This window comes from Melozone crissalis, unplaced genomic scaffold (assembly GCF_028551555.1).
Source record: "Melozone crissalis strain CALT ecotype California unplaced genomic scaffold, PUWL_Pcris_2 ptg000016l_1, whole genome shotgun sequence".
Taxonomy (NCBI): Eukaryota; Metazoa; Chordata; class Aves; order Passeriformes; family Passerellidae; genus Melozone; species Melozone crissalis.
Genome location: NW_026535794.1, coordinates 31,657,139 through 31,681,890, shown reverse-complemented (window position 1 = coordinate 31,681,890; position 24,752 = coordinate 31,657,139). Strand labels below are relative to the sequence as shown.

At 38.4% G+C, this 24,752-nt stretch overlaps 1 protein-coding gene across 1 annotated transcript in view; it reads right to left on the bottom strand.

The window, feature by feature from the left end:
• ITGB8 (integrin subunit beta 8) overlaps positions 1–24,348 on the bottom strand; it is a 42,333-nt gene extending 17,985 nt beyond the window's left edge. The window contains exons 1-5 of the mRNA XM_054273786.1: positions 24,150–24,348; positions 9,604–9,689; positions 6,814–6,988; positions 4,049–4,295; positions 2,127–2,292 (exon numbers count right to left, since the gene is read on the bottom strand). Coding sequence (XP_054129761.1) covers positions 2,127–2,292; positions 4,049–4,295; positions 6,814–6,988; positions 9,604–9,689; positions 24,150–24,279 — 804 coding nt within the window. The 5' untranslated portion in view covers positions 24,280–24,348. The remainder of the gene's footprint in view (positions 1–2,126; positions 2,293–4,048; positions 4,296–6,813; positions 6,989–9,603; positions 9,690–24,149) is intronic.
• Positions 24,349–24,752: the final 404 nt, after the last annotated feature.

The window sequence follows — 24,752 nt, the reverse complement described above, 5'->3', positions numbered from 1 at the left end:
TAGGGGATTGATAGCAAAATGGCAGCCTCAAGGGTGAATTGAATGCCTTTAAGGAATTTGGTGATTTGAAGGATGCAGCAGGGTAAACTTATACCTAAATCAATTTAGAGATGCCAAATTGTATTTTCAAAACATTTATCTCCCTGATTATAATCAAATTTCTGAGGCACACAGGAAACACATCATATGATTTTTCATTATTCCCTGTCTTGCTTATTCCATCTACTTTTTCATTGCTTCCATTTTATCTCCTTCTTATGACACAGAATCTCTATGATTCTCATGTGAAACATGAACCTGCATACAGTCCATGTACTCAGCCAGGTTTTGTGATTTACTCTCTGCCTTCCTTTCTTCATGGAGAGGAATTTAGCTCTCTTCTCAGGCTCACTCTCTACTCTCTCTGAATGGAGATTAAATGTCTCAAGCCAGCAAGAATAACAAGTACAGAGGGGTGTCATGTCTTTCCAACTTGTACTTTAGGCATCAGTCTCTCTCAGACACTCCAAGACAGGATCCCTCTAAAGAAGGAGTATTTTAAGTTTTATTTGTAAACAGGATTTGTCTTAAATCATTCCAAATTCTCCTCCAGCACTGTAAAAACCTCTTCTCCTAAGACTCCATCATTTGACTTTGTCATCTTGAGACTTGTTTAGCTTTAGGTAATGCTGTGAGGAGCAGGGAGTTGGACTCAATGATCCTTATGGGTCCCTTCTGAATTGAGATGTTCTGTGATTCTATGATTCCTACCTACATATGTCACAACAATCTAAATTTTGAAGCAGCTCCATGTCCTAACCTGTTACTTGCAACTTTGATGTATTGGCTAAAGCAAGATGGAGCAAGTTATAAAGGTCTATTGTAGGCAAAATGAGTGCACATTAATATAATTTATAGTTCATGATGGTCATTATGAATTGCACATTCTTCCCATCCATTTCAGTTCACAATTCACTTACCAGGAAAGCCTCCATACTCTCATGAATGTTTCCATTCTATTGTTCTTGGAAGCATATATTACTCTAGAACTCACATGTCATAAGTGAGGAATGTGTCCAGTGAGAAACACTGAATTTTTAGGAATTTTTCCAAAGCTCCAGAATAATTCTTTGTAACAGTTTCAATCACAGTGTTTATAAAGCGTGGTTTTTACTTACCTGCTCATCAAAATTTGAAAATAAAATTGGACCAAACTATCCATTTTTAGCATAGTTTGGATTACTTTTTGTTCTTGAGATATTGTACTGTACAGAAAAATAGTGTGAAGATGGACAAGATAAAACAATTGTCCAGACATTATTCTAACAGATGAGAAACAAGCCAAGCCTGTGATTTGAATATAAGTTGAATATTTTATAGAGCATTACCAAACCCATGAATCAGCAAAATTTCAAAATTTGTATTGCATTAATATGCATAAGAAGAAAAACAATAACAAAGAATAGCTCTCTAGAGCAAAACAAACTCTTGCTATCTAATATACTTACAGGTCGAGACTTATCCATGCAGATCTTTTCTATCCTTTTCTGCATGGGACAGACTGTGATGACATTTTATCAATGTACAAAAGTTAATTTTTAGTTGATTTGTACTGTTTTAAAATTTGAAAATTTTAAAAGCTGAGAACATAGAAGTTCTTGTGTTATCCTTATCTACACAAGCAGTTAAGTAAAACATCTTCAATTTTCAAGTTCTTAAGGAGCAGAAATGTCAAATGGTATGTCTTCATTGAGGAACACAAGCAGTGCTTTAATGATTTATGAAACTAATTATGTAATTGACTGAAATTCATACATGTGTCTGTTAAAACAAGAAACAGTTGCTTTCATCATCCATCCTATGTTGGTTAGGCTGGTTAAAGCCAGAAATTGAACATCCCTAACCAATACTGAAATATGTTCCCTCATGCTCTCCTTTTTCAGTTTCAATTGGAAATTTTTACTTAAGGGGGAAATAATGGAAAATGAAGAAAAAAATCTTAGTATTATCAGGCATAGCACTGGCTTTTTGAATTCAGGAACACTGACCACCAGTTTATCTCTCTCTCTCTCTCTCTCTATATATATATATAAATAGTGCATGAATTACTATTTCTTTACTCTTTTGTAAATAAGCTGCTTCCTTACCTGGCATACAGCTGCTTGGAGCATCGCATCGAAACCTCCTTCAGGTGTATCAATATTCCCAGATATTTTTTGTTTATTCACTGCATTTCTGAATTCTGCTATATTGTCAGTCAGGGATAGCACATGAATATAACCATGAGGAGGCATACAATCTAAATTGTAATCACTGTACAAAACCAGAAAAAATAAAAAAGACTTATTTTTCCTTTGAAGGAAATGAAAGTATTGAATCCCCATTAACTCATAAAATCCTGCTATTAATGAAGGTGTAGGTAGCACAGAATAAGAAACACTTACAGAAAAAAAGAGCAAGTCCATGTGAAATTAAGTTCAGTGGGAAGTAGTTATAATTAACTACAAAGAATGTACATTGTCTTGTATTTTATGGAATTGTGTATATAATAACTTAGTTAATATGTTAACATTATGTATGTAGTGTTTCATACAGAACAACAAATTCAACAAGAGGGATGGGATGATCTCAGGGAGTATATGAAACCTTCTGGAATCTCTACAGTGTGGTACAACTTTGCTTTTCATTATCCTGAGAAAGGACTATCATGCTGTAACAATAAGATCTTTTAATAGGTTGCTACACAGGCTATTGAACTGTAACAAAATCTAAGTTCCTATTTCCACTAGTGTTACATAACTGTACACAAAATTAATGCTGATATTAATAATAATTACCTCATCAAATAGATGAGAAAATTCATTTTCAGTAACATCATAGCAAATTATACTTTCTCAAATTATGCATAAGGGAGAAAGTTTGATTTTTATCATAGGTAAGCTAGTGAAGCAGCACTTGTACAGGTCATTGACCTGGGACCCATTCCCAGATGTGATTAATGGCACAATTTGAAGAGCTCATCCATTCCAGAGGTGCTGAGCAGCTTTCAACTCTTAATTTCTACTGCATCCACACTGTAACCTGCTCTCCTCCAAATCAAGGTACAGTCAAAGAAGAGAAACTGGCATTGAAAGGATTAATACCTTTGCAGATGTCTCCTCTTGGGCAAAATACATTGTGACCTTGGAAAGCTAATCAATATCCAATCACTATATATAGATGGGCTAGGTGACTGCTTTATCCAAAGGTAGTCACATCTCTAGAAGGAACTCCACTACCAGGAACCAATTCAAAACCCACTGAAATCACAAAGGGTACTTAGGGACTTGACAGAACTTTGGATCATGTCTTCCCAGGAAAGGCAAGCAAAAAAGTATGAAGAATTAATATTCACTTTTCCAACTACTATCATTTATACAGCTCTGAGTTTGTTGTGCATAATCTTGTTCTCCGGGGGTTTTGGAAGTGATTCCTCACTTTATGTAAGTGTTGAACCCAAGGTATATAAGGCATGGCATGAACAAAGAAATGCAGGCCAGAACATCTTTTGTATTTAAAAGAGGAGCTACTTCAAATTAGAACTGAAGATCAGAGAATCACTTATGTTCATTAAATGTGCTGAAAGAAACCACATCATGTTGACAAAAGTAGAATTATCATAAAAGAGTTAATGAATACATGACCATACACTACAAAGTACCTAGATCAGAAAGTAAAAGCTTTGTGATGAATCTAAGTATCATATCCAAAATAATGAAAACCACAACAGTTGAATTTAAAATTAAATACAAAACATCACCAAAGCAGCATGGGTTTTGGCTTGTTTTGCTAAAGAAAATACAGCACATTTTTCTGATACAGAAACAGTTTTTCTGAAATCATTCATCAGGTATTTCAGAAGTAATCACTGTAAAAAAATTTCAGCATTTCCTTAGGAACTTTGTCAAAGAACTGTGGTACAAGGAAAAAAAGATAAATTCTGAAGAATTTTAAAAATAAATATGTATAATGCATATTCTGTCATTAAATACACGTCTCTGTGCTACAGTAATGTAAAAAGACTACATACCTGCACTGGTTATGGATTCTACCTGGATGAATGCTAATATAGGGTGACACAGTTTTATCCACATAGGATCCAAATCCAAGTCGAAAATCAAGAGAAATATTTTCCATCTTTTTAGATAAAGCAAATCCAACGGAATTTAACTTTTCTATATTGTTGTGCATAGAGGCTGAGACATCAACTAAATAGTAAAGATCCACAGGGTATTTCTCTAAAGGACGAACTTTTAACATAAAGTTTGCTTCACTTCCTGATTAAAAAAAGAAACAAATATGTTTGTTTACTATTTTTGAATGGACATGCTTAAAAATACATTCATTTTTGTAGCAACCTCAGCACAAAGTTGTTTGTGTCAGCAAAGAGAAAAACAAACAAACAAGAAAATCTCCCAAGAGTAAATTAAACCTTGAAGAAGCATTCAAAAATAAGCCATAAAGGGCTGTTTTGGAGAACATCTTGAGTTTTTTTCTTGCAGGAGCACTGTGCAATTTATTGTAAAAATCTGACTTCTCTCCATTTTGTTTTAAATCCATGGTTATGCAATCCCTTTGGCATTATAACAAAAAGCAGTTGTGGTTCACAAAGGACACAGATCTGCATACAAATTGGGGTCAGTCACTTCAAGGTTGTCACTTCAAAGTATGTAAATGTATCCAGCAAATAGTTTGTCATATGACAGAATCTAAAACTACACATCACAAGGACAGCACAGCCTCAAAAATTCACATAAATAATGATACAAGTTTATCCCAAACTGCTCATCAAATCCCAAAGATTTGATGAGAAAACTCTGTGGGATAAAAATATATATATTTTATTAAAATGTTTTAATATAAAAAAAAATCATCTTTTGGTATATACAAAATAGAACTCTTATTTCAAGATGATAGATGTTAATGCTTTAGAAGCTGCTAAAACCAGTCCTCACATTTTTGCTTGTCTAATATTCTGTAATGTCAGCAAAATGACTGAATTGATTTGTATGGGCAGAGTGGGTACAGTAATTCATAGTTTCAAACTAGCCATCATTTTATGTCACCCAAAGTGTGAGCTTACAGCAGAAATGAGTTCAGGATCTTCATGTGATGAGTGGAGAATCTAATCCAGTATTGTGCAATGAAGATACAGCAAAGGACAGGAGGAAGGAAGATGTTACAGAAGAACAATGCAGGTTTTCAATTAAAACTATCAAAAGGTACATCCAGCATAGAGATCTGACTCACAAAATTTAAAGATGCAAAGTACTTTCTTCCAATGGTCTTTGAACATAATCCATCTGAAAATGTCAGGATTTGTCTGTATTAGGTCTTGCATGAGGAAAACAATTTCAGTGTGCTGTAATTTATGTTTCCTCTTTGCCAATGTAAATTGAATTACCTTTTGTAAACGACCCTTGCAGGTCTCCAGTTTGCATAGAGTGAGATACTGAGTGCAGCTTTTATTTTTTTTCCCACATAAATCCTAAATGATGAGTATATGAAAACAGTGACAAACCCCCCCCAGTATCAAAACAAAAACATCTTTGTCTGCATGATTATACTGTAGCAAATGTCTGTTTTGAGAAAAAACTATAGCGGTATATCTGTGTGTTTCCCTGAGGTGGAAAATATGGGCAAGATATCTATGTATAAAAAGTTTTTATTCTGGAGTCCTTGAAATTTCATTCTTTTGCCTCCCTGATGCAAAAACTTCTACAAAGCATAAGGAATTCCAAACCTAATTTCATTATTTACTGAAAAAATGGTTAATGAAACCAAATTTGAGAAAGTTAACTTTTTTTCCTATGAATCCAGTATGCCTTTGGAAATAAATGTGATCACAGACAGGGCTTAGAGGTAGCTCAGTTGCTTGAACCATTTCTTGAAGCAGAGATCAGTCACTTCTTTAGAAGGAGAGTGAAGAAAAGAGAAGTGCTGATGTTACCTTGACTGTTTTATTATTATAAAGTGTGAAAAACAGAGATCCTTTGTGCTTTACACTCACGCAGATCCTTTCTTTTCCCCTTGTAATTGACAGAAAATTATCATTTCTACAGTGAAGATCAGCAAAATACTTCTCCTAAACATTTAATGTTTTTCAGACAAAGACTGATCCCTCTCACATATTTCTTTCTCTTTGCAAAAGAAATAAATTAAATGTTATTGAGTGAAAGATAACCCTGCATCCCTTTATATCACCTTCACTTCTGCTGTTGGCTACAGCTTTTTTAGAGACAGAGAATGAGCACTTAGTTAACTAGACTTAGTTGTGCTGAGGGCAAATGGAGATATACTAGTTATAAAAAAATTCAGGCAGTGAACAGCTAAGTCTTCTTTAGGAATGTAGTCTTTTCTTATATTATGGTTTTGGTATTTTTCTAGTTGCCTAGTCAATGCACTTGAAAGAAGAGAAATAATTAAGAAGTTTATCAAATTATGAATTTAGGGATTATAACTCTATTTTCTTTCAGAAGAAATATATATACACATGTAAGGCAAAACTGTTAGTGTAAGTGGCTAAAAAATCAAGAAACTACAAAAGAAAACAGGAAAGAACACCTAAAATTCCCTTTCCACTTATTACTTGCATTATTCCAAGCTGTGTTTGACAGAAACAACTCTTGGTGAAGATGATACTTGAATATGGGAGCAACACCATCCCAGTTGTACAATACAATGTTATAGCACCATTCTTCCAAATAATTATTCCAGATGCCTCTTCACAAAATATCTGTACTTAGAACTATTGTTTTTATTTTAAATTTATCAATGTGTTAGAGATGACCCAACCTGGACGCAGTTGGACTGAAACTTTTCCTGGTGTCACTTGTGTATTTGTTTCATGGTCACTAGGTATTGTGACATGAACCGTGGGGTTTTCAACCAAATCTGATTGGCAGCCTCTTTTCATTAAGTTGAAAACAGTGTCACAGCGTCCCTTCTGTGTTGTGCCAGCCATGAAATCCTGTTTAATAAGAAAGAAAAAGTACAAAACAATCTGAGCTGAAAAAAAACTGTATAAACTTCAAAGGATGAAGAAAACCAAAATATCGGTCTTTGAAACAATAAAATATGCTACTATAATTGCATAAATTATAGGACAAGTTCATGAAGCCATATGTTTTTAATAATGGCAATGATGCAATATTTAAATTAGAAGTTAAACCTAATTTCACATTGACCCTTTTCTACACAAAAAAAAATTTAAATGAGAAATAGGATCTTGCACAATCAGAACAATCTGACTTTGGAGAAAAAGGCAATTACACACTGTTATTATGTCACTTAAAAAAGTTCTGTGCCGTGCTATGAGCTCATTTTAGCAAGAAAGCATCATTCCCACAACATCAAAAGAGGTTAGTTTTCAGAAGAATCCATTGGTAACGTTACTCAGGCTGATATTTAGTAGGAACACCAGAGGTCAGCTCTAGATTTAGCCAGCTTGAATTTATCTATTTCACTACACAAAATCCAAAGACCTGCTGAACTACATCATTTCAATTCCCGGAAAGAAGAATCCATGTATAATTACAGGAGTGGACAGTTTAGGATGTCACCAACATAAAAAAGCTGTGGTAGCTTTTTTATGATTTTTTAATGAAAAGTGATTAGTAAAAGGATGATGTCAGAAGCAGCCCATCCTTTTCTGAAATGAAAGAGAAAAGTTGTCCAAAATTGTGCCAAAATGATCCAATCCAAAATTCCTTCCTGACCACTAATCTGATGATTAATACGATTCTGAACATGCATGTGTGGGGGGGAAAGACAAGATCTCTTGTAGTCTTTCAAAGTATTGGTCCATCTGAGTCAAAGCTGGAGACCCACCAAACAAAGGACAAGCTGTGATCTTTCAGATGCAAATGGCAAAAACAAGCAATCTAAACTACAGAGAACTGCGTATTAGACAATAAATAGTCATCCAGACCCTGTAAAGACTAGAGAAAGCCCCTGAACAATGAAATATGACAGTCCTATATCTTGTTTTCCTATCTTCAAAGCTTCTTTTTGTAGGCTATCCCAGATATATTTTTTCTATAACCAAACCTATTATTAAAACCAACAGAGACTGCTTTTTAAGTTGCTGCTATTTACATATTCTTTAGTGGATGCTTTTCAAAAAGCTAGATTTTTAAATGCATAAGAATTTAGCTACTCTTGTTACCAGTAATGACTAATAGATTTGTAGTGTTTTCTGAGGTCCACTGTGTGAAGGTATAAATTCAAAGCATTTCAAGAGTTCCTCAGGCCTGATTATCTTATTAAAAAGATTTTTCTCATGAAGCGGGCAGGCTAAGCTGCACTGCAATATTTCCATCTGCAATAACACCAGTTATGCCATTCCATAACCATGGATGGTGTGTAGGTGAGCCAGCTATTTAAGAGGGTTTGAGAAAGCCCTGGTGTCCATGAACAGCTCTCAGGATTGACTTGGGAAGTGATGCAGCACAAGCAGAGCAGAAGTGAAACTGGCCAAGTCCATGTGCCTACTTAGAAGGGGACATAATGCAGCTTCCAAAGCACTGGAGAGTTAGCAAATGCTGTTCTGTAATAAATGCAGATGGAGGAGGATAAAGCTTTGCCCTTTGTAAGACAGGACATGGGGCAATAATAATGAACACTGTAATCCATTGTGCCATCTACACGTGCTAAGCTTCCTCTGGGAAAGCAAGCCCTGCATGCCTCTACCCATCCTTGCATTACTCAGCCTTGTACTTTTGGCAGACTAAGTTAATAATTCCAAGACATAGATATTACCAGCGCATTACTCTCCTTATCTCTGCCAGATACACCCCTTATCTTATAGGTAGGAACTTATCTACCTTCTCTGCTGCTAACCGGAAAGCTACCACTGGTAATTTCCACGTGAACTTAAAGAGCATATGAGCTTGCGATTGCCAGTGATATTCTTCAAAAGCTTGCTCCTCTGAAGTGATTATTCAAAATCATGCTATCAACAGGGTTATGTGTTTTCCGTCAAACAAAAGCAAAAATTCTCATATTCTTACAGCTTGAACAGCAACAATTTCAGAATAATTCTTGCTACCGAAGATCTATCTTCCGTGCCAAGTCTCAGAACTGATAGTTTCCAGTGTCAAAATGAGAAAAGCATCATTTTTTCCATTTGTGATAGGGTCATAATATAGGGTGAAGTTGAAGTCAACTCCACTGTTAGTAGAACCTTTAGCTAAACGCAGTAGACATATATGTATAGACTTGTTTTCATATATGATAAGGACTTAATACAAAGTACTGATAAGTAATTTTGCTTTGGAAGCCAGAAACTGTTAAAATCTCAAAGCAACTGTAAGTCTGCCAAAGCTGTCTACAAAGCAGATGGAATGCATTAGGAAGGTCTCACTTTATTTAAAATTACTGCAATTTTCCAAATAAAAGATTGCATTTTCCCCTTTGGAAACAAAATGTATTTCACATGATTTCTCAGGTTCTGTCTCTAGGGGTCATTTAAAGATTTTCTTGCTATTTCTCACTATAATTTTCTCAGTTTAAAGGTCTTTATCTTTATAAAGATCAGAAGCAGCTAAAATATAAAGTTAAATGTAATTAAGCAAAATGCCATACCTCTTGAGCACACCATCCACACTCTGGACCCAAAGCAAGACACTTTGTGCATGTTACTGCATTTGAAGTGGCACATCTGCTTTCCGCTGCAATGAAATACAAACCCAAACATTCATGATTTAGGATGATATGTGAAATTGTAAAATATCTAATTTTAATCCAACATTTCAAAAATGACTTCTCCAGATTAAGAGTGATGACAATATATTAAAACAGAAGTAGAACATAACAAAGGCACTGTGGCAATGGAACAGAATTTTCTTTTCTCTACAGTCTGGAAATATTTGCACAAATTGAATAAACTCCATTCACAATTAACAAGGCCAAATTTTTAAGATCCTGGTTTAGAATAATTTTGAAGTGCAAGTTTATCTTTGGCATGTATCTCGCTGATTTACTGCCTAAGAGAAAAGAATTTACTAGGTAGCTTATCATTTCACAGACATTTTCCCTTTAAGTCATTTACACTTGACTGAATTATTCATTATTCACTCCTTATGAAACCCAAAGTATTTTCTCACCTTCTATAAATATTCTCCCTCTGCATATTCATTTTTGCAATGAATAGTTTCCCAGAAGAGGAAGATTTTCTTTTCCAGAAGCAAATAGAAATGAATCCAACACTACATGTGTCACAGATTGAAGACACATCATTCTGTACCAACAATTGCAAAAATTGTGCCTACTTACATGTCTACCAGCAAAGTCCTTTATATCCTTTTCACATCTTTGTTTTATAGATCATTGCTTAAGTTACTACTCTTTCCTATGAAACTTTGGCAGTCGGTATGGAGAAGAAGAGTCTTTTTAAGGGACTGGGTCAACTCAGCTAGAATGTCAGCATTAGTATATCCTTTCACCATGTTGAGCACAAGCCTCTTGCAGACCAGTGCACCTCTAAACAAGACAGAGGTCACCTGCTAGGAGTTACATGGAGGGCCCAAAATGCACAGCTCGGTAGTACTGTGTTAAACAACATTGCTTTCTGGCATGTTCAGCATTCCATATTAGAAAATATAAAGGGAGCAAAATAAATTTAATTTCTGCATACAAAGGCTACATATGTTAATTGGTCCATTGTGATAGCGTGCATCATCATATCAAAACAGATTGATGAAGAGTTTGGTTTTCATCCAAAGTTTTGGTGACATGATTGTCTGAGATTATTTCCTTCTAACCTGAAATAATAAAGCAAACCATCTTTCTTTTTAGGCAATGAGACAAACTTCTCATAGTGAGCAGTTGCATTAGGAGAATATGTACTAAAATACCTTTTTTTAAAATTTATTTTGCTGATTTCATCTGTGGATTCTAAGATGAGATCCTGCACCATATAAACACCTAGTATTCAAGAGGTCACTTAGAACGATGGCTGATGCAAGGCACTAATCACAGTTTGCACATTGTTATTATCAACAACACATATACCAGTATTAACAAGCCTAGTGCAGCAAAGCTGCAGCATTATACTGATAATGTGTAGATTAGTGGCAATTTAATTAATTTCAAAGGTCAAACCAACATTTCTATTTCATATCAACCGCTGCTGACAATTTTTTCCATGAAGGCAATGTGAGGAAAAAAAGCATAAATGAAAAGGAGACCTACAGGTATGATATAAACAGTAAGTTGAAAAGCAGCCCAGGAAGGTGCTGGAATGCAGGGAAAACTGATTAAAGGGTGGGAGAGGTTGGTAGGGATAAATAAAGAAGGAGTTGCTAAGGAGAAAGAAAAGAACAAGACAAAATCTGAAGGGATTTTTTTTGTTTCCTTTTGTTATAAAAACAAGCATAGCAAGTTTTACTTGGATGTGAAATGAGAGCAAGCTCATTCAGCACTAACTCAATAAAATTATTTTGTAATTATAAGAAGACAGCAACTGTACTTTATGCAGTTCTAGTTCTGCACTCTGAAAGAGCAGTCCTAGAGGCCATAGAAAATGTTACCTCATACTACAGGAGAGGGGAAAAAGTATGAAGATTTTGGGTAGGTACTGACATGCACAGGGTTGTAGACCTTTTCTAGACAGTATTCATAAAGTGCAAAGAGTCAGAATGAAAAGTTGTTGAAAGAATAAAAATAAAAGGAATGTAATTGTTCTTGGCACACAAACACCCCTCCCATCTTCAACTGGATATCAAAGATAGCAGAGATGAAAGGCGTTACAAGGAAAAGAGAGTGATAAATTCAGTAAAGTGTCAAAGGACAAGGAAAAATATAAGTTGCTGATCTGCAGCCTAATAGTGGTTTTAGGACCACCATGGAGCAAAATACAGAGAAAATTACATGAATTTTGAGGTTACCCGTTCAAGTTAATATTTATTGCAAGAGACAAAGCTGGTCTGATACGAATAAATAGCTGACATGAAAAAATGAGAAACCTGTGTTTCTAGCTATTCAGATACGGAATAAGGAAGATTAATTCCTAGTCAGTGCAATCAGTAAACCAAGTAAGCCAAATAATAAGTATGGCCTAATTAATTTCCTGCAATAATATCTGAGACTCCTTTCTTAAAACATATAATCCTATCTGCAAAACACATACTTTACTTTAAATGCCATTGACCACATAGCACAATATTAACGCCTTTTTTAATATGCACTTCCTAAAAAACCCAACAATATGTGTCTATGTGCCATTTTCCAGATGCACTGGAAAGCTGACTGAAAAATAACTGTCCCAATTTTTTTTTGTATGATTACTTTATTGAATCTATTGAAACTTGATTTAGTTTATTAATACAGCCTGCCCAGTAAAACATAGGGAGGTCTGTGTCTTTCTGACTTTGCAGACTGCTAAGTCAGAAACAATATCTTAAAATCTAGTTTCAGTGTGATCACATTAACAAATGAGATATACAGTACTCCTGGATGCAAAACTCTTTGCTGGTAACTCTCCAGTCTCAAGAGCTCAATTTTCATAACATTAAGTCGCAGATTGGCAATAGAGAAGCCTGGTACCATTGGAACAAAATGTTGAAATTTTATGTTTTTAATAACAAGAAACTTGAAAAAGTTGAATTAATTTCTTTATTTATTATTCTGTCTACATCACTACTCTGGTTCCCAAGTACATAGTCCATAATAACAGTAAAATTTATGGACATGCTTTCATTCATCAAATATTTAGTATTTAGTCGTAAACCTACTAAAATCATAACTGTTGAAGTATAAACTTTTTGGTTGCTTTAAAAAACCATGGTAAAGCAAGAAATATTTTTTTATGAGTTGACTTAAAAAAGAACGGAGATTTTTCCTGCCACTTCACCAAAAACAGAGTCCAGACAAGACTGAGTTACTGTTCAGCCAAAGCTAAGGGCTAGTTTCTACTGGCTCAGTTTGAACTGATGTATGCCAAAAGGTATTTTCGACAAGGGCCAAATTCTGCGCTGGGAACTGCACAGGCATATGCATATAATAAAAAGTGCATCAGGTTAAACTACACTTTTCCAGCCTACTCCACAAAATTACAACCATGCTCCAACAACTGCAGCTATTTACAGTGATCACAGGTGTGGCAAGCCTAGACTCTCTGCAACAAGAGGGATCAAGGCAAGACAAATATCCTATATGTTATAATTATATCCTGCCTCCTTATTATGAAAGTAACCTTATCACAATCAGGGTATTTATCTCAGAGATGAAATAGCAATAAAGCACTCTGGCGTCTCAGAGGGGATGTTAAACAGGTTTTCAAACAGACAGCACTTTGTTCAAGTACAGCCAAGAATTTGGATTTGTATCAGCTTCACAGTTGGTACATGCTTGTGCTGGCTTTGGAGGGTGTACCACTTGCTTTCTTAAAAGAGAAAGCCAAAATATAGCTTGCAGCTTTTGCTCCCTGATCATGGCCCTCAAACTGGTGAACACTCATTGAGGCAAGCAGATAGGAAAATATCCAGCTTCCACAGAGCTGGTTTTCCTTCAATTGTGCATCTAATCTTGTTCTAGGGCAGCCATCAGCCAGGCTATCCCCCTGTACAGATAATGAATGAGGCCTTCACTAACTCATGTATAGCCTAATTTATGAGGAAAGCTGCAGCTTTCATACAGTATACCGCAGTTACTTTCACTTTTCTGTCTTCAGAGCAGAGCAGCATGACCCTGCAGAGGGGACAGGCAGTGGCCATCCCACCTAACACATGGCTTCCCCACTCGCTCTGGCTGAGCAGGCAGGTGCAATGAAAACATACCTTAAAAACACACTATGACATCACCAGATTTTCCAATAAGATTACAAGGTATACCTCAAAATCAGCTTTAAGAGGTACTCAACCTTGCCCAGGAAAGGAGATCTCAACTTGAATACTGTACACTTTTTATGCTTTATAACAAAATTCTAAGATTACTTCAAAAGAATACCAAACAACTTTTCTTTCCTCTCCCATTTTTTCAATTACATAAGGCATTTGCTAATTTGTTTCATTTCGTCATTAACTTTTGGGCACTTTAGTTTCACTATTGAGACAGAAAGAATCTAAGCTGCACACTGATTTTAAAATGTTTTTTGCCAGTAACAAAAGAAGCAGTAAACTAAAACTCTGAATGGCAGAGGACATGTCTTTGCTATGAAAATAAAGATGTATAAAAGAAAGGTGAAAAACACTATTAAATTCTGAGCTCTCAAAAAATACTTCTGTAAATCTGGCACATGAGTAAAACACCTTTCCAAACAAACAAACAAGATAAAAACCCCTCCAAACCAAACTAATCAACTTTTAAAGTGTTCCTAATAGGAAAAATGGAACTGGAAGAGATAAATCATAATGTGGTTACAGAAATGGTAAGAGGCAGAGGTGAGAATCGAGTAAGTCTTTGCACATCGAAATAAATGCAATGAAAATAATCACTAGTGAACAAGTCCTCATAACTGATAGGGACTTCCCATTCCTAACTCTGCCATTATACCCCCCCGCCACACCGAGAGTTTTGAGGTTCCCAAATTAATCTGCATTACCTTATGAAGAAAGCACCTTTTAAACATGAGGGTCATTAGTTACAGCTACACAGGTGATTTACAAAGCCATTAAAATGCAAAGTCATGCAGAAGTCTGCCCTGCATGAATTTGTGCCTTTGCAAAGCACGCAGGAAAAACCACCAAGATCTTCCTTTTTTGCACATTGTGCAAGGTCTGAGTGACGTCACTGGAGAGAGCTGACACTGGATTTCAGCTGAACAGCGCAGACAAAGGGGGAGGACACCTCTGTCAACACAGCATTGGGAAAGCCCTGGCAGAGAACAAGAGTCATAGCTGATGCTGGAGGATAGAAAATGCTTTGAAAGTCTGCTCTGTAAAGGCACATTGACATGGAGTTCCCAAAAAGTGAATGGACACTTCATTAATTAGAGAGGATATTCACATTAAGCTTTGAGGCAGTTATATAAAGATCGATAAGGGGAAATGCCGGGTTCAGCACTTCAGTCAGAGCAACCTCATGTGGCACTACAGGCTGGGGGGAAAAGGGGCTGGAAAGCTGCTGGTGAAAAAGACATTGAGGTTCTGGAGCATGCCCAGAGAAAGGCAAGGGAGCTGGGGAAGGGTCTGGCACAAGTCTTAATAGGAGCAGCTGAGGGAGCTAGAGTGGTTTAATCTAGAGAAATGGAGGCTCAGGGGTGGGGAGGGGGGCTTATCATCTTCTACAATTACCTGAAAAGGATATTGCAGCAAGGTGGGGGTTGGCCTCTTCTCCCAGTTAACAAACAATAACACAAAATGGCCTCAAGTTGTGCTGGGGAAGGTTTAGATTGGATATCAGGAAAAAAATCTTCACTGAAAGGGCTGTCAAGCCTTGGAACAGGCTGCTCAGGGAAGTGGTAGAGCCACCATCCACTGGACATGTGGATGTGATGCTTAGGAACATGGTTTAGTGGTGGGCTTGTGCTGGGTTAGGTTGAGAATCTTGAGGGTCTTTTCCAGACTAAATGATGCTATGATTCAAGGAGATACTTCTGAAATTCTCTGAGCCTACCTGTGTCTTTCTTATCCTTATCTCTCTGAGAAGTTCCAGCACTTACATGAAGGTTGCACATTAAGATGAAGACTTGGGGAACATCAGCCTCAGATAGATGCATAGCAACCCAAGTTTTTTACCTACATATAGCAATTTTGAAGTTTTTTTTTTTTTCCAGAAAGATTCATATAACTGCCTTTTTGAAAAGGTACTGCCCATACTAGCTACTGGTACTGCAGTTAGGACTCAAAAACACAACATTCAAACCACAGCCTCAGACATGGCCTTGACTATGAGAGACAGAGCTGTTGACTACTCCAGTCTGACTTTGTTCCCAAGCGACAATACAGAATGAAAACAAGCAATGCAACCTTGAAATTTTCACAACACAATTTTTGTTTCTTGGCCAACTTTACTTGTAGCCTCTCCTTTCTATGAAACTTCCTGCTTTTCTGGGAGATGGTTACATTTTGTTGATGCAATTCATGCCTGCAAACAATGAGTCAAAGCCTACTTGGCTTCAGAAACTAATCTATCCTGTCTCTTGCAAATAAAACATACAGGAAAATTTACTAGGATTATATCATTAGAACAGACTAATTTCCCACAGTCATAAAAGCTAATGCTTCTATGGCACAGGTTTGATGGTCCTGTTTGTACAGCTTTACACCAATAAAAATGCTAAGCATATGGAACCAGAAAGCTTAAAAGGTTTGTGTTTTTTTTTTTTTTTTTTTAATCCCTTGATTTCAAGGAAACTTCAAGATGTGTGGAGTTGTGTTCATTCAGTTTCCTAGGATGGAACATGGGCATAGGAATCATTGTACTCCAGTCATCCACAGCTGCTAGAAGCTCCCTCAGAGTTGAACAGCTTGAATACAGTCATGCTGCTTCAGCAAAGCCTGGAATGGCTACTGCCATATATCACTGCTAATTTAATTTCTTTTGTATTAGTAAGCACTGCTAGCAGGTAGCCTATCAACAGCCCAGCATGGTTGGTATTTTCCTTGTATTCTATAAAGTCTTACCTAATCAGGAGGTCATGATGGTTATAAAGGTAGATAAAAATGACTATTTTCTGCCTGCTTAAGAAGATCAACCTTGAATAAAAGACCAGCCCAAGCTTTATTTCCCACCATCTTCTATAGCTGTACCTCCTTAAACCAGGCCTTCAACCCCTAATTGTTTCTCTAAAGTACCCTTTTATTGCATGTCTAATCATCACCAAATTGGTGCTTTCTGCCCTATAGGAGCATGACCTCATCCTGGCACTGTCTCTCCATTCACATACCCAGCAGCAGTGCAGAGGATCCTAATAGCTCAGGGCTATTTCTTCCCACACAGTGTCACCAAAGACAACCTGATAGATTCTTAGTCCATAGCAATGCAAATAGCTTACTTCATTCTCTTTTATCTGCAAACATGGTGGTTTGGAACAAATCTATTCTAGTTCAAAATTCCCAAAGCTGACAACCTAGGGGAACAAGTCCCTCAGCTCTGAACACAAAATGATAAACTGAATTGTGCTTTTATACAAGATTTTCCTGAAACAAACCAAAAGCTGTGCACGTGTGGATTAGGGAGACAGATCATTGAACATATATAGTTTACACTTGCAATGAGAAAACCTCAAGAATATGAAATAAAAGCTAAGACTGGTATCAGAGAGGATAACCACCATTCCCTAAGGATTTGTATGTAGTCCACAAGATTAGGAGGAGCATTTATTCAAGAGGGCTATTTAAAAAATGTTACTGTTTTCTAGAATACCAAGTCTACGGTATTTGTTATTTCAGTAATTTGCTTTTCAATAGGATTTTCAATCTCCAAAGATGGTTATTGTCCCTGAGACAAACTGGTAAAAAACTTTCTGGGATTTTTTTCATAATTAAAAATCTCAAAACCCAACCCACTTGTCTAGGAACAGACACTGCACAACATCTATTTTAGGTTTAGCCTGTTAAATTTTATAATTTGGGGGCAAAGATTACACAAAATGTGGCAGTGCGCTATAAAATATACGGACTCATATACTAATTGTAAGTAAACTACAGGTGCTCACAGACTGAATGCAAGCTTCTCCTTCTGCTCTTTCAAGGAAGTATTCACATTTGTGTAGGGTCTGCAGGTGCAGCTTAAATGCTCTCTTAAGGGACAGACTTCAAACGTGCAAATTCTAGGCTTTAAACAGGTAGTGGTTTACTTAATGTTCTGAAGTAATGCCACAACATTTCTAACAGCAAAATGCACTCCAACAACTTTGCTTAGCTTGGAAGAGGCTGCTTGATGATGTCATTAGTTTTATTTAGTTACTTTGTGCCATTCGTGCCATTGTGTAAGTTTTCTTATTTCCTGGTAGTCTTGTTTGAGCAAAAAGATGGGAACTTGGTTGATTTTGGGAAGAAGCTCCCATCTGAGAGAAGCAAGTTGTCCTCAGCACAGTACTAACCCTTTCCACCCTGCAGAGATAAGGTGGAAATAAATTGTACTCTCAAGTATAGAACAAACAGAATTCACTTAGCCTAATTCCCTTGAACATAGAGAAGGAACAGAATTTATTTTAGAAAGGGCAGCTACTGGTTTAATCAGACTTGGACTACTTTTGTGATGTCACCATACACCATGCAGCTGTATTCATAATACTGCTACAACAGCAAAACACCAAAAATACCAGTCTTCAATATTTGAACCCAATGAACTACTGCTGCTAACAACCTAACTCCCAAATCAGTGGGCAGAGAAGAGGCATGAAGTAAAACGAAAATCAAACATCCAGGAACATCATTCGACCCGCCTAAAGCTACAGAAATTTCTTTCTCCAATAATCATAGTTAAAATATTTGTCTCAGCATCTTTTGATGACCATAAATACTTCAGACTCATTATTATTGTCACTATGGGTAAATACCAAGAAGTTACCACAGGCATATGACAATGAAGTCATGGGAAGCAGAGAAACATATAAAGAAAAAAGTCAATTATGAGCTTTGCAAAGTTTTCAATTTAGGCCAATTTAGCCTCAGCTAGAAGTTGCTTTTTTGGCAGCTTTCTAATGCTGTAAATTCTGATCATCCTGAAACACTTACATTTTGCTCAAGGGGTTATTCTTGTTCTGCCACCAGAACAAGGGGGAATCCTGAATGGCTGGCAAGAAGCTTACTTTTCTTCTTGGAGAAAGGTTCCATTACAGTGTACAGTGAACTAATTCATTAGAGCCCCACTTCCTTCCCAAAAGTTAAACTAAATAGCCCAAGTCCATTTATGTAAACTGCCAAAAGGAAAAAAATTAATGAAGTTCAAGTACTTAGAAAAGAATAACAGACCATATCCTAGTTTGTCCATCAAAAATTATGTTTGCTTAAGCAGATGAGAAAGAATTATTACATCTTTCCACTGGTTAAACAGAAGTCAGCAATTAGTAGAGGAGATACAGGAACTTTGAAAACAAGATTTTGCTGAAAAGGAGGTTGCAAGTAGAATGAGAAGCACTGAGGTCTTAAGAATTTTATTAAAAAAAAACCCCAAAACAAAGAAAGTTTATTAACAAAACAGAAACTAAATCCTTCTCCACTCTTCTGTTTTCAGTAAATTCATCTTGAGAAGTCAAATTTATACCAAGATGTCTAGATTACCAGTTACAGCAAAAGCTCTGAATAGTTCACATATATAAGTTTTGAAAATATAACATATGACTTTAGTGCCATTTATATATTTTAAGAACACTAAACAAACTTTAAAGGTCAGAACGCCAAGCTATTCCACTTGTTCTTCTTACCCTGACAGAAGTCATTAAATCCCAATCACTGCCTTAGATACACCTATCTAATCAGTTTTTAAAATATACATTGTTGAAAAAAAATCATGTAGGTAATGCAGATTTAATTTATAAATTAAGGTTAATGTTCCTTACATCAGACCTATTCACACAATCATAGCATAGAATCAGACTAATTTAGGTTGGAAAGGACCACTAAGATCAACCCAATACTGCCAAGTCCACCAGTAATCCTCTACATTGAATATATCTCATGAAAAACTTGAGTTTATATGCACCTGTCTGAGGCTTCTCTTTGAGTTTTTGTCCTGAATGATTCCACCTTCATATAAGTGGGGCAACTTTTCAGAGATGAGGGTAAGAAAGGCACATGTAGGCACAGGAGTACCTCCTTGAATCATAGCATCATTTAGGCTGGAAGAGATCCTTTAAATCCTCTGGTCCAACTGTTAACTGTTATTAAAAAGTCTTGATAAATATCAGCAGCCTATGTCAACTTACACAATTTCTAAATAAAATATCTTCCATTTTTCTTCTCCTATGGTAATTAGTTCTAATTGTGCCAAACTCAAGACACAACATGGATAAGTCATCACAAATTCTTCACAGGGATTTGAAAACTATTACCGGTATTTAAGTGCTCTATAAAGTATAAGGGTGGTTATAATATGACATTTTAATGTCTGCTTGTGGAATGGGGGTCATTTAATGAATATTTTCTTTAGCTTCCATGAAGTTCACATTCTGACATCTTTCCGATGGTCTGGGGAAGTGAAGTAAATTAAACTTAGATTGTATGGAAAATCAAATTTATTCATTTAGGCCTCTTGACTAATGGGGTCTAATTTTTCTTTTCTCAGTTGTTGCAGTTCCAGTCCTTGAAAGTTTAAAGGCCCAAAAAGAAGCAACTGTCTCTTCAAACTGTAGAGAGTATTTCTGATGCATGCACTCTTCAGACTGCCTTGACAACTTTCCTCAGCAACAGCATATCCAAACTAACAGAGGCAACCTTTCCAGAGCACCAAGAGAATGGTTATTGCTCTTCTAGTTCATAAACTGCCCCTCTCCTCTCTTTCCCCAGCCTCATCTCAAACACCTGCAGCATGAAAACATTGTAAACACTACACATGCAATGAGTTTCATTCAACTTGTAAAAACCATAAAATAAAAAAAAACACCTTACCACAGAAGCCCCCCAGAGACATGAAATTGCAACCGATTATGAGAAATGTACAATTTGCAAAGCAAATGTATTCATGTCATTGGCAAAATATGCTCCTTGAGCAATGTGCACATAAACAAACCTCTCCCTCACTATTCCTCAGAACTACAACTTACAGCCTGCTCAAACTGCCAGGTTGTTTTTCCCCAAATGCTGGTTTCCAAAAGGTTGGCTTTCCCAAAGATGGTCCATTAGCCCTCAGGAGCAGATCACCCAGGCAGACTCAGGAAATGGAAAATGGGTCTTCTCTTCTTCTTGCATTGTTTTAAGCCTCAGGAAATGCCAAACTGGCTCAGTGTTGGGTATTCCATATAACACAGCTTCTTCCACTGAGACCCAGTAGAAAATGGGCCGCATGGGTACACAAGAGAATTAACAGACGCCAATTAAAGCTATCATGATATATCTTTTATTTCAGACTTTATTGTGTGCTTGTGTGTGTGCCATAAGACATTTCTTGATCACCTCTCTTCAAAAACTTCCATGGGTGGCTTGAATAGCTTTTCTTATTCCTTTGAGAAGTAACACGAATAATGGTTTATAAAACTTTCTTACTAGAGGGGTCACATGGAAATCGGATGTGACCAGACTGGCGAAGCACCAAAGACCTTGATGGGAGAAAATTAATGAATCAGAAGTCATGCAATTGGCATAAATCAATTAACAACTGACCCCTTCATGATCACCGATCCCCCACTTTCCCCAGTGGTCTTTCCAAATCACACTCTCAAGAAGACTGAAAATACAAACATTTAAAGTTGGTATATTAAAGAGACCTGTCAATCACAATTATCTAAGAGAATTGCTGTGTGACTGTTCCCCAACTTTTAGTTCAGACATAAAGATTTTCATTCCATCCCATTCCTCTTTGCACATCACAAGTACACTCTGTTTATTTGAGCTTCATAGAGGAATAACTCCCTGGGTATTTTGGAAAGCACCAAATACCTTCATTTTCATATTTTAATATTAATTATAACTCGTTTTGGGACACTGTGGAGATTTGAACTAATGTCATCTATTAACCCTGACCAATCAGTCATTCTTCAGTACTTGAACCCCACATAACCCCTGTGCTTATACAGCAGGTAAAAAATAAGAGTTTCAGCAGTTGGTTTCTGAACAAGGCAAGGGAACTTTCACTGAAATAAGCACTTACTCAACTGGTTAGTACAATGCATACACATGCTTTTGCTGTAGAATCCAGCTTTTATTCAGTTCACTGGTTTACACCTTTAGGAGTTTGTCAGATTTAATGCTCCAACATAAATGCACAGATCTGTAGAAATCCCTACAGAACTAGCTTGATTCTTATGTCAGGTATTTGTTATAATTGGCTTACTGAACTGCAAATTTCCTTTTGGTGAGATTTATTGAACAAGGGGCTCTTTGTAGAAGGCAGCAACACTACTCTTTTTATCTGAGCTTACAGGACCTGTAATGTGGGAATTGCAAATTTACAGCATGGTGAGATTTCCTTTTGCACTCATTATAACTTCAAACCCTGCACCAAATTCTACCTTTACTTATCCCCAAGCAATGACTCTCATCTCAAACCGCAGTTTGCAGAACAAATACCTCAGGTAGTATAAAGCTCTCAATTTTTCAATTAAAGAGCCACAAATGCTCCAAAAAGAATTAAATAAATTTCAGTTCCATGTACATTTCCTATTAATTCCAGTCTCTTTTAGAACTGGAGATTCAGTGCAACAGATATGCAGGTTCTGCCAACTCTGCACATAAATAAACTGGACTTGCTGATGGCACAGGAACAGCACGATGCTTTTCTCCATGCCCAGCACTGTCGATGCAGAAGCAGAGAGGAGTGGCTGCTTGAACAAAGCCACGCTGCCAAATATCTGTACATGGAGCTGCTGCCCAGTCTCTCTCAAAGCAGCCTGCAGACATTCAAAGAATCCAGGTGGTGCTGCACTGGCTACCACAGCCAAATGTAAAAAATCACAAATAACATTAATAATAACAAAAAATTTCACGTGTTCATTCACAGAAAAACAAAACAAAACACTCTTCTTGCTTCAACTGCGGCTGTAGCCTGTAAAGTGATTATGTATGAAGGAAAGAATTCAGTGTGCTTTCAGCTTTCATGAATTAGCAGAGGTTTCAAATGAAAAGGAAAAAACAAGGTCTATGTGAGTTACAGCCTGCCCAATCTGAGAGCTGTTGTCACAATAAACACATAACCCATGACGCATTGCCCATATATATTTTCACTATGAAGCACAACAAAGACAGCAAGCATCTTTTGGCACAAAAGCCCCATGCACAACCTCCCCCGTGGCATTCTGTTCTGATGCATTATTTGCACTAGTGTGTACCCAGGAACTACACTCATGAGCAAGCACAACACTGCATTCAGGCATAGAACCATCCTCTTCATAAAGTTTCAATTAGCCTTTCAACTCAATTGCACTGTATAAAAAAAAAAAATCTGGGATACTACACACAAGATGTCATGTTTCATAAGAAATTTAATAATATATTTTATTTTTCCTATTGACATTTAGTTTAGTTCTGAATTCAAAGTACGAAGCCAAAAAAGTAAAATAAATTATCCTATGAAAGTTAACAAATTATTCCATTGTTTTTAATAGCACTGGGCAAATCCTACTGAATTAGGCATGAATTTGTCACATATGCAATGAAGAACTTAAGACTAATATATTGTTCCCATTGTAAATCTTAGTTCCAGAGGCTACATGTTAACATTTTAAATCAGCTCCAGGCTTAGGCTGGGAAATGCCAATTATTCCACAAGCAGAAAAACATACAGAAAGATGATTGACAATCAGATCTGCTTTTATGATCACTGCTAGCTAAATAAGATCCTTTATGAAATACTAGACTAACCTGCTTGCTCTGTCAACTGCTGCACTATCTAAGGTGCATTTGCACAAACCCCCCTCAGCCTGCACACATTAAAACTTATGCTGGGGGCTTTGGGAAGCAATTCCACAACGCGAGGGGTTACCCACATTTACCAGAGCCTTTTTCACCCGAGAACCATAGCTCCCGGGGAACTGTCAACATGCACGTTATCCCAAGGTAAACAGAAGTCAATCTTCTCGTAGCTCTATCCCTATTTAACCCTGCCATGGCATGCCATATAAACGACGTAAAAACAAAGTGTTGCCATCCCCAAGAACTGTCCATCCCTAGCTCGGTTCCCCGGGCGGGTGCCGCTCCACCGAGTGTCGCGGAGGGTGCACTGCAGGACCCGCAGCACCCTGGAGTGCGATAGTCCCGCCGGCTCCCCGGGAACTACCACGGCTCCCTAAAGGCGGGACGCTCCCGGCGTGGGCAGTTCAATCCCGGGCTGGCCCCGGCCGTGCGAGGCTTGGTCAGGAGCCGCTCCAGCCCGGCTCTCCCTGCAGGTACCGTCCGCCCGCCAGCTCGGCCCGCCCGGCCGGCGAGTGCCGGTGGCGCCGGGCGGTCCCAGCTGTCAGCACTGCGCCCCAAGGCAGCCGCCGGGCCCGGGCAAGCCGCCCGCCCCCGCACGACCCCGCGCCAGAACCGAACCCAGCCACAGCCCCAACCAGCCGGGGCACGGCGAGCAGCCCCAGGCGCTCGGACACTTACAGCGCTGGCAGAGTCCCGGCACGGCCGCCAGCAGCCAGGCCGCCCCAAGGAAGGCTCCGGGGCCGCGCTGGCACCTGGGCACGGAGACGATCCCCGCGGTGAGCCACGCCAGCAGCGGCACCCACATCATGCGCCGCGGCCGGCACTGCTCCCGCTCCCTCTTCACGGGGCCGTATCTCGGCGCCGCGGCGCGCTCAGTCCCGGCCCCCGCGGGGGCGGCGGCGGCGGGGCCGGGGGAGGGGCGGCGGCGGGCCCGGCACAGGTAGGGCGCTCGCAGGGGCGGGCGGGGGCCGCCGCATCTCGGGGAAAGCGCCTGCCGCGCCCCCGCGCCCCGCCAGGACCGGCCCTCTCCCGGCGGCAGAGGGGCCCCGGCCGAGCGCGGAGCTTGGCTCCCTCCATCCGCCTCCAGCCCGGCGAGCCAGGGGCGCCTCGCCGCCCGCGCTGCCTGGGGGGGCGCGGGGAGGCTCCTGGCACCCCGCGGGGAGCTGCGGCAGCGGCTCCGTACCTCCCTCGGGCGGAGAGGGCGGCTGCCGGGGGGGGCGGAGACGGCCGCCCCCTGCCCGCCCCCGCCGGGGCCAGGTGGGCGCTGCCCGCCGCCGTCTC